The 11,261-nt window shown below is 38.7% G+C and overlaps 1 protein-coding gene across 1 annotated transcript; it reads left to right on the forward strand.

Moving 5' to 3' along the window:
* Window positions 1–386: 386 nt before the first annotated feature.
* On the forward strand, window positions 387–3,203 carry LOC104449164 (cyclin-D4-1). Its single transcript, XM_010063207.3, is given in 7 exon segments — window positions 387–886; window positions 889–1,106; window positions 1,429–1,515; window positions 1,643–1,741; window positions 1,835–2,036; window positions 2,162–2,286; window positions 2,460–3,203. Coding segments are annotated over 7 exon segments (1,032 nt in total). The 5' UTR covers window positions 387–795; the 3' UTR covers window positions 2,670–3,203.
* The last annotated feature ends 8,058 nt before the right edge of the window (window positions 3,204–11,261 follow it).

The raw sequence follows: 11,261 nt of genomic DNA on the forward strand, positions 1-11,261 counted from the left end.
TCGCTTAACATATATAGCCAAATGACATTTTACTCAAGTTTAGGCATATCAAATAAGACATTGGTCGCAATGAAAGATCCCAAAAAAAATGATTTTTTAAGTCGCATCGAAGAAAAATAAAACTCGAGACGTAGCATTTTGCCATCTCTATTTCAATTGCATTGTTGTATTACATATTTTATATTGTCCAACAAAACACTTTTCTTTTTCACTGGCCAGGGTAAAAAAGGCCAATAAAAATGGAAGTGGAAAACCTTGAATTTTCCAAGGAATTCATCCTATGGCTGCAATCTGGGCAATCCTTTTGTGAAAAAGCCCACCTTCATCTATTTTGTATATTTTGCACCTCTCTTTCTCTCTCTCTCTCTCTCTCTCTCTCTCTCTCTGCCTTTTACCCTAAAAGATGTACTCCTGTCCTTCATAAACCCTCCTCAGCATCAGTCCCTTTCAGCCTCCAACGCTCTCCTGTCTTGAGTGCTTGAGAGGGGAGAGTGCTTGACAGGGAGGAAGAGAGGGGCTTGAGAGAGGGAGAGGCTGAGGAAAGGTCCTGGTTTTTGCTTCATTCGGCAGGCTTTTTCTTCTTTGGTTTCGATTGATTTTGCTTCGATTCATTCGTTATAAAAATTTTGTTGGGCAAAAAAGGATTTGTATGCTCTTCTTCAGTTCATCATCACCATCATCAAGAACCCACCAGTACTGGATATAACGATATCCCCAAAGATTAAAAAGGCGAAAAGAACAGAGGGCCCCTGTTTTTTTTTTTTTTTTTTTTTTTGGCTTCTCTTCCCATTTGAGATGGCACCCAGCTTCGACCGCGCGGTTTCCAGCCTCCTCTGCGTCGAGGACGACACCAGCGTCTTCGGCGAGAACGACGGCGATGGGGCCGCGGGGAGGGCGTCGAGGCCACGTGGCGCCGCCGGGGGCGTGGTCAAGACGGGTGCTTTGAGGGTAGGGAGGAGCTGGTGCCGATGCAGAGCGAGGAGTGCCTGGCCGTGTTGCTGGAGAAGGAGTGCCGGCATTTGCCCGGATTGGATTACTTGACCCGATTGAGAAATGGGGATTTGGACGTGGCGGTTAGAGCCGAGGCTATGGATTGGATGGGCAAGGTGGGCTTTTTTTTTTTTTTTTTGTTCTTTTTGTTTCTTCCATTTCCTCTTCGTGGTCGCGTGGATGGGATTGGACTTGGGTTTTCAGTGTTCATGTGGGTCGGTTGATTGTCCCAGCTATTGTCATTTTAGATGTCATTTTGATGGTAGAATTTGTGGTGTTGCTGTTGGTGGTAGAGCATTGAGAACCCGCTTTGGTTCATGACAATTTCAGTGTTTTTCTTACATATCATGGAAATGGTCTCGCATTTTGCCAGTTTGGTTGGTTCATAGATTGCTTGTTCAGTTGAAGATGATTGTGCTCACTCCATCAATTCAACAGGTTCATGCCCATTTCAGCTTTGGACCGCTCTCTGCATATCTATCAATCAACTACTTGGATAGGTTCCTCTCGACCTATGATTTGCCTGTAAGTTTTATAGATTGGAAGTCGAATTGTGTATGGGGTTGTTTAGCATTGATGTTTATTCGTTTATTGCATTGCATCGAATTGGATTTTCACTGTGTCTGAACAATTTATACTGTCCTAATCACAGAAAGGCAAACCTTGGATGACACAGTTATTGGCTGTGGCATGCTTATCTCTAGCAGCCAAAATGGAGGAAACTGAAGTGCCTCTTTCTCTAGATTTACAGGTTTGAATCTTTTCATTCATTGTGTCATTGATTCTCTGTATGTCGAATTTGATTTCGATCCCATTCATCTGATAAATATGATGCACGTCGCAGGCTGGTGAATCTAAGTTTGTGTTTGAAGCCAGAACAATTCAGAGAATGGAACTCCTAGTTTTGAGTACATTGAGCTGGAGAATGCAAGCCGTGACCCCTTTCTCCTATTTGGATCATTTCCTTCGCAAAATCAATGGTGGAAACTTGCCTCTCCGAACATTGATTTCACGATCGGTCCAACTTGTTTTGAGCATCGCCAAAGGTTATCCCTCTTTTTAAGTGTTGAAATTGCCCCAAGATTAAGAAAACTCCTCTTTCAGTTCAATGTGCCATAATGTTCGGCTGAGAGATGTTCCAATGGTCTGATGGAATGCTATATACGTGCAGGGATTGATTTCGTAGAGTTCAGGCCTTCCGAAGTTGCAGCAGCTGTTGCGATATCCATTGCGAGAGAGAACCAATTTATGGACATTGAGGAGGCAACTTCTTTTCTCCCTCAACCTGTGAGAAAGGTAAACACTGGTTGTCCAAAATGTGACATTGCGTGATTGAACATGTTCGTCCAAGAACATATGTAGCACGTTCAATTATACTCTGCTCTTATCATTTCATATCCAAATTCATGTAAGATTCTTCAGCAAAGATCACAGTGAACTTCTTTCTGATATGGCGTTGCATTTTCCAGGAGAGGGTCCTGAGGTGCATCGAGCTAATTTCAGACATGGCATTGAGTGTTGCATTCCCCAAAAGTGGTACTTCAGTTTCCTCTGTGCCTCAGAGTCCAATCGGGGTACTGGATGCTGCTTGCCTGAGCTATAAAACCGATGAAACCGCAATTGGGTCGTGTGCAAATTCCTCACATAGCAGCCCGGACCCTAAAAGGAGGAGGACATAGCAATCCCAAAAAAATTGCTGTTGACTGTTTGTTGGGTCGTGAAAGCAAGTTCTATTTCTCATTTACAAGGGCTGAACTTGATTTTTGTATGTAAAGGTGTGTATACTGAAATGCACCAACAAGACAATGTTAGAACACAACAGAAAAGAAAAAGGAAGAGGTGAGAGAAATTGGTTGAAAAGAACTGGGGAAGACAAATCTTTGGATTATGTGTAATGGCGGAGTTTTGAATAAGTTGGGTCATCAGTTGGAGGATGCAGGAATGGCATAACAGTGTGTGTTCATACTCTTGGTATGAGATGGGAGTTTTGACACCAGCTGTTAAATATTAGACTTCTTAGCAGCTTGGTAAGGACTCAAGGAGGAGATGAGCGAAAAAGATGAGAAAAGATTTGTGTTGGTTGTGAAATACAGTTTTATTAATTTTTTAGTCTTTTTTTCTTTTTCTCTTTTTGATTGGAGTTTGCAAATTTGCATTAGCTAAAGGGGAGGAGAAATATATAATAAATCCCCAAAAACATGGTTTTTATGAGAGTTTTGTTGAAACTGTTGAATCCATTTTCTCCTGCCTGGTTGTTCATTCTGAAGTTTATCCCATGTTGTCTAAGTAGTCATGAAGTGGTCAGGGCTCTGCGGAGACCAAACATGGCACGCTTGGAAAAAGATTCTTGAGGAGGTGCGTTCACTTCATGTTTTGGGAGTAAATTGCTCTTTGCTGAGCCACTGGATTTGCTTTCTCATGGGTCACTGTCAAACAATCCTTTGTTTGACTGAGCAGTCAAGACTATCGAGGGCACTGCCCTGATTAAAAAATTAGGAGGAGACAGAAGAGCCATATGAATGAAGTAGCAACATAAAGATTCGTGCGCATATTTATTGGTAGAGTAATGTAGCAAAGTATTAGAATTTGGGGATTCTACATGAATGAACTACACATTTCGATTCAAGTTTGGCATGGAAATTTGGGATTTTGTTCACGAGATCTCGAGTTTGATTTTAGAGTAATGCCTATTACGACCAGAGATTGATCGCATGCATAACAAAATCCTTGAACCAGAGATTGTTTGGTATCTTCACTTGCTCGCATTGAGTAATGGGGACTCTAATATGAAATTAAGCACCGCATCATTTTTTAGGAGATTAGATCAACCTAGAATTGTAAAGAGTCTAGGAACTTACATTCCGTTTGTTCCTAAAAAAATGTGAATTTTTAAAAAAAAAATCTATTAAATTATTTTCTAGGAAAATAATAATGTCGTCCATTGCTTGACTAAAATCTAAAAATGAACTGCAAAATATTTTCTATCATTTGATAAAAAAATCTTGATTTTCCTAAATAAATATATATTTTTAAGGCACTAGTGACTTGCATATAGGTAATTAGGGAATAGGGTATAGCCACTAGGGTGCTGAGTTTGACCTCAATGGGCTCAGGCGTTGAGGACGAGGCATGGGCTTTGGGGTCCCAATCTTGGTTTCGATGGACTTGGGCGAGCGTCTCAACGACTCAAGTTTGGGCATTGAAGCATGGACACAAGCCTAGCCTTGATGGACCTAGGTGAGAGTGCCGAGGTCTCAAGCCTAGCCTTGAAACATGGGTGGGCACTGATGTCCCAAACCCAACCTCAGTGAACCCAAGACCTAAGCCCAGGAGTTGAGGACTTAGGCATGGGCGCCAAGGACCCGAGTCCAAGCGTCAAAGTCCAAAGCATAATCTAAATAGACACAGGCCTAACCATTGCGGACTTAAGCACTAGCATCAAGGTCACACCTAAGTAGTACATACCTAAGCACAAGCATTAGGGTCTTGGGTCAGGCCTTTATGGACTCGAGCCAAGGTGCCAGAGCATTAGAGAGTCAGCGACAGTACTAGAGTTAAGTCTGACCATAGGCATTGGTGTTCCCAACCCAATCTCTATAGAACTAGGCTCGAGCATCGGGGTTCCAGGCTTGGCCTCAATGGACCCCAGCCTAGGGCTACTATCAAGGGCTCAAGAACAAGCATTGGGGTTCCTGTGTCCAAATGTAGGGTTTCCATTTCAAGCACTAATATATAGTTATATTTTAGAAATAATTTCCGATTTTTAGGTTCTATTTGTTTTACGGACAATATTTTCCAGAAGTCATTTTCAAGGAAAATGGTAATATTTTTTGGTGTTTGGTTAGAACCTAAAAAGAACTGAAAAATGTTTTCCATCGTTTCGAATGAAAAATGCGCTTAATCATTCCCGGAAAATACTATTCGAGCGCTAGTAATTTGTCCTCGAGCAACAGAAAACCAAGTATGGGCATCAAGATCCTTGGTCTAGTCCTAATGGTCCTCGACCTAGGCGTTGCAAACTTGGGCTCGAAACACTCAGGTCCAGAGTAAGAGCATAAGCATCAGTCCCAGGTTCATAGAGGTTGGCCGGAGACCCTGGTGTCCGTGCCCAAATCCCTAGCACTCGGCCTAATCCACAAAAGCTAAACATGGGACCTCAATGCCTGAGTTCAGGGAGGAGGCCAAGCTCGTGACCTAGTGTAGGGGCTTGGGATGGTAATGCCTATGCCCGAGTTCTTGACGATCGGGTCCATCAAGGCTAGGCCCGAAACTTTAGTGCTATGCTTAGGTTATAGGTGAATGGACTTAATTTTTTGCAACACAAATGGAGCCTTAAAGAGGAAATCATTTTCCTAAATTGAAGTGTAGATTTTTAGGCGATTCATTATCCTAAACGATCCAAATGTTGTAAAATGAAGAAAGTTTTTTTCCAAAAAAGGTTTTCCACGAAACAAATAGAGTCTAAGGATGTGTTTGTTTTGAGGAAAGCCTTATGATGAAAGAAAATATTTTTTGAGAAATCATTTTCTAAAAAATAGTTTACGCTTTGTAAGTTAGGGAATTCATTTTCCTAATTTTAAATATGCATATTTTTTTTTACCATAAATGATTTTTTATTATCAAACACATTGAAGTCTAAAAAACTAATTCTCGGCAATTTGTTCCCTTAAACAAACACACCCATTGAAAGAATCAACTAGCAACTTGGGTATGCCAAATTCAACAAGCCACACAATTAATTTGAGCTCCATAGTTCTTCCTTTTTCTTCCATAACAAAATTTTCACGAAAACCACACCCATTATATAAATCATGACCTTCGGAATGCCATGCTAATTTCATGGACTAAACCTTCTTTTTCAAATTTTTCTTATGGATTTTCATTAATATCAATAGACCCCTTTCTAGCCTACAAGTATGTTCAGTTTGGCTTTGGAAATGGACTTTAAGGCTCTAATGACCTTTGGGCAGTATTTGATAATTGTTTTTGAGTCCATCTGGGAATTGCTAGCATTTTCAAAGTCTCTTAACTCAATGCAAATCCTATCTAATTTTGGGTTATGAGTATTTTCAACATGCTACTTTAGGGATTCACGAATTTTTCTCTTCCAACTTTGTCCTCATCAAAGTTTTGAAATCCCACTTTTACCCTCAACCCATGTTTTGGGCACCAAAGTCTTGAGTTCGGACTCTATGGAGACGGGTCTGACCTTGATGGACTTGGGCACGAGTGTTGGGGACTCGAGCTTGACACGGGTAGGCGTCATGTCCTGAACCTTGCTTCGATGGAATCGGGACTAGGACCAGACCCAACCAAGGACCGGGGTATGGGTGTTAGGGTCTCGGGCAAGTGCATCTAGGTGTTGGGCTCGGCCTTGATGGACTTGGGCGCCAAGGACCCGGGCTTAGGTGTTGAGGTCCCAAGCCCAATTTCAATGGACATAGATGCAGCCTTGATTGATGCTATTGCAACCCTCTTTTTTCGTTGTGTGAAAAAGAAACAAGTTTAAAGATATTTCCTAATGGTAGGCCAACTATCCTCAATTAGACGTAAGTTTTTCAAAGCCCATACCTTGTGTAACATTGGATTTTGTCGTTACTTTGTGCCAATTGGATTTTAGAAGTTGCCATTAGCCATTTGGGGTTGACTAAAAACCAATTGAGACACGAGAATGTCATCTCAATTTCTACGTAACTAGAGATTTTCGTTTCAGGGACTTGATTATGCTAATGTTTCCATTAACATCTTTTCAGTACTACTGACTTGGAAGGTTGATAATCTAAGTGATCATGCAATCTTAATTACCAATTATGAACCTAAAGGTATCAAAACCACTAAGTTATCATGCAATGTTCTTGCAAGATTTATTATAACGCCAAACTTACCCTAACCATTTAAATAAATTAACAAGCAATTTATTTAAATGCAATGCAATAAAGAAGAAAAAAAAACTTAAATGGGAAGGGGGATGTGGGGAGTTTGATTCCCCCACCTTCTCAGGGAAAATTAGAGGTGGAGACATTTAGTTTCAAATGTAAGGTCCAATTCCTACACTTTGCAAAGAGGCAGAACAAAGCTAAGGGTATGGATGTTTAGTTTCAAGTATGGGATTTGACTCTCACATTTTGCAAGGAGATAAAGTAAAAGTCTAAGAGTTAGATGATAGTTGGAGTGGGACAGACAAAAAGAAAAGAAAAGAAAATGCGAAAAAGAAAACCCGATACAAATTGAGCAAAAAATACATACGCTTATCTTATAAGCCGCAAGATGAGACGCCTTATTAGGGGTGTGCAACCGAACCGGCCCACCCGGAAAGAGAGTCGTGAACCAGTTCCCAAAATTCTAAACTGGTTTAAATCGGTTCTGAGTAAGTACCTACTCGGGAATCAAATCGACCAAACTAGTTTGGGAACCTGTTTGGGAACCGGTTTTGTAAGCCCACCCAAAAGTCCAAACCCTAATTTTTTCCACTGATTTCCTATCTCATGTAGACTTCATACGACAATTTCTCCTTCATCGTTTGTGAGTTCCTCTCCTCTTCTCCACTTGCTTCCATCCATCGTCGGCTGGCTCACGGTTGCTCCATCACCGGCTCCCTATCGCTCTATTTCATCCATTGCCAGCTTCCTCATTTGTAGCTCACAAATTTCCTTGATTTTTCTAGAATTTCCTTTCGGATTAAAGCTGGGTTCTTCTCTTTTTCTTTAGGGTGCTTTCCCGAGCTAAATTTCTTGATAGATTGGTGGAAAATTTTGCATTTTTTTGTTCATATGGGAACTCATTGTGAATGGGTGGGGGTAAGGTGGGAGAGAGAGGGAAGAAGTCATGGAACTCGGAGAGCTTCGGCGTCAAGTGAATCACCGTCATGTCAAGACTTTGCAAGATAATGCAGACGAGCAGATCCGCTCGGCTCTCGCCCCCTCTAGCCTTCCCATCAGAGGGCGATGGTAGCGGCTCATGCGGTTGGTGGGCTCGGGCCTTCTTGGCACACCTATCAAGGGAAGACAAGGGCATCAATCTACTACACGTGTGAGACGGCCTAGGCTTCCTCCATGTAATCCTTTGTGTGAACCTTCGCTAGAGGATTATCACAGTCAAACTCTACAAAAGTCTAAGAGCTAACTTCACGAGCTCTTATGTCTTTGGAGATGGGAGCTTAGGATAGTCATCAAACTTAGGAATCTGTTATATTCAAAGCTTATTGCAATGTCACATTCACACAAAAGCTTAGCAGAACTATTAATAAGAATGAAAATCTATCGACAAAAGTGAATTAGTTTCAATCCATGTTATGTTATGATGCCTAGTTTCCTACAACTTATGGACTAATGATTCTCTTCATAGTTTAGCTCCATATCTAGCGGGACGAGACTATGAGCAAATCAAATGCCAGCAGCTGATGAATTTGGTCAATGCTATGTATGGTTTCTAGAAAACATGCTAGGGTATACCAAGTGCTAGTTGGTGTATAAATTCTAACTGAAATGTCCACACTCTAATTGGTCCTACGGTGGCTAGAGATTGTATGAAATTATATATGAGTAAAAGAATTTATTTGAAAACTTATTTTGGTAAGCTTAAATCTAGGATTGCACTCACAATGAATATGTGGAATTCCATTTAAAACTTCAACTATTCGTGTCTCACTACACATTTTATTGATAAAAACTAATAGTTCCAGAAAAGAATAATCAATTTTTTTGTGATGCATGGTCACAAGGATAGGGAGATTTGGAAAATGGCGGAAAAATGCATATGTGACTGGGGAATAGAAACAAAAATGTGTCCACAATAGCCGTGAAGATGCTAATTCAAAGAATAATTTTTTTATTTTGAATGACAATACTTTACATATGAGATGCACTGCTCATATACTTAACTTGATAGTAAGAGACAGATTGAATAAAGTTCTTGATTTTATTGTATATATCTGAAACGTAGTTAGGTATGTAGGGAGTTCTTTAACGAAAGTTAAGACATTCTAATCTTGTATTAAGAGTGAGAGGATTGCATATAAGGGTATAGTCTGTCTTGATATTGCCACTAGATGGAACTTTACTTGATATTAGACATTGCCATAAAATTCAAGAAAGCTTTTCGAAAAATGGAAGAAGATGATTTATCTTTTTGAAGGGAAATTGACAATGATTCTCCTCAATATGAAAATTAAGAAAATGCCATAATTCTTTCTAAATTTCTGAAACGGTTTTATGATGCAACTAGAAGAATCCCAAGAAGTTTATATGTTACTTCAAATGATTATTTTGAGGGGATGGTTATGTTGTATAAATATTTGAATAATACGGCGAATTCTGTAGACCCAAAGCTTCAAGTAATGGGAATAAAAATGAAAGAGAAGTTTGACATGTATTATGGGAGTCTGAATAAAGTAAATATAATAATATTGATTGCAATTGCATTGAATTCTACAAAAAAGTTGAATTATGTAAAGTTTTGTTTTGAACAAATTTATGATGATGAAGTGAAAATTGATAAGATGCATGATAAAGTGAAGGATGCCTTGGAGAATTTGTATAAATTTTATGATTAATCTTTTGTTGGCTCTTTTAATGAAGAAAAATTTGGTGGTTCAAGTGTGAGTAATAGTAGTAGTGCTTCTAATGCTGATATCGATGACAATGAGTGTGAAATCCATGCTTAGCATAAAAGCTTTCTCCACACGAAGAAAAAAGTATTGAATGAAAACAAATATAAGCTTGATCAGTATCTTGAAGTTGAAGGTGAAGATATCATTAATCTTGATCTTTTGATGTGATGGAAGAGTATTAGGTCAAAATATAAAATATTATCTTTGATAACTCGGGATGTTTCATCTGTTCCCGTGACTATCATTGTTTCAGAGTCGGCTTTTAGTACATCAAGATATGTACTTGATGGCTTTCGAAGTTCTTTAACTCCTAGAATGGTGGAAGGTTTGATTTATACTCAAGATTGGTAGAGAGTTGTTCACATGTCAATTAATGTCGAAGAGTGCATCGAAAATGCAAAAATGTTTAAGACGGATAAGTCGTATAAATTTCTTTCTATCTTATAATTCATTCGCATAACTATCTACTAAGTGAATGCTTTATTTAATCTCTTTTTTTTTTTTTTTCGTATTTAGATTTGGATTGTCTTACCGAAGACATTATCATTGGAAAATGAACTTCATTTTGTGAAAACTCTGATTTTGTGGTAAGTAAATAGACTTTATTAAATCATAACTTTTGCATGTCTCTAAAGCATGGTTTCTTGTTGATTTTTCTTTATGTATAAATTTTAGGTTTTTGTAAAAAAATTTGTACCACATGGATTGGCTCGTCTAATTTCACTTTTGGAGGAGTTACGCTTACATCAAATATTTGTTAACCATTTTAGATAAATGAACAACTTCATGTACTTTACCAAAAAAAAATGAACAACTTCATGTAATATTTTTGGAATGAGACTAAGAGTAGATCTATGTTTGTTGCTAATGTTTATGCAATGTTAGGATTTTTGTTTTGCCTTATAATTTTGTTTATAATAATTAGCCTTGTGGATCCTTAGTTTTTTTTTTAAATCAAAAAGTTTATTTATTTATTGATTACAAGTGCTTAATATTTTAATACAAATTAAGAGTATTACGTTATTTTCTTGCGTATCGATATAAAATTTGAAGTCATATAGGATGGGCGGTTGCAAAATAGGTTCCAATATAACCAGGGTTAACCTTGGAATCGGACCAAAAAAACAAGGTGATTTGGGTACAGGGTCTAGTGCAAACAGGGTTAGGTACAAGGTCCAAAAAAGAGAAATCGATTATAACAAGGTCAGGTATAGGGTCTAGGTTTGGAACCTACCCACCCTGAACCCGATCACTCCTATCCCTTATAAGCTAAATGCAAACCAATTTCCTACTTGAAAGATTGATCTACTAAGACAACTTATCTAAGGTAACCCTTAAAAAAAAAAGACTGAACTAAAGGTTGTGCTAACTAAATAAGACAATGCTAAATTTATTACTAAAGCCACACAACTTGGTCTAGACATTTAGTTTCAACTGTGGAATTTGATTCCTATATTTTGCAAAGAGGTAGAACAAAACTGAAAGTGGAGACGTTTAGTTTTAGGTATGAGATTTGATTCTCACGTTCTACAAGGAGACAAAATAAAAGTCTGAAAGTTAGAATAGAGCCAAAGTAGGACAGACAAAAAAAAAAAAGTAAATGCAAAAAAGAAAACCTGATACTTGAGCAAAAAATACATACGCTTATCTTATAAGTATGGGA

The sequence above is a fragment of the Eucalyptus grandis genome, chromosome 6 (assembly GCF_016545825.1).
Source record: "Eucalyptus grandis isolate ANBG69807.140 chromosome 6, ASM1654582v1, whole genome shotgun sequence".
Lineage (NCBI taxonomy): Eukaryota > Viridiplantae > Streptophyta > Magnoliopsida > Myrtales > Myrtaceae > Eucalyptus > Eucalyptus grandis.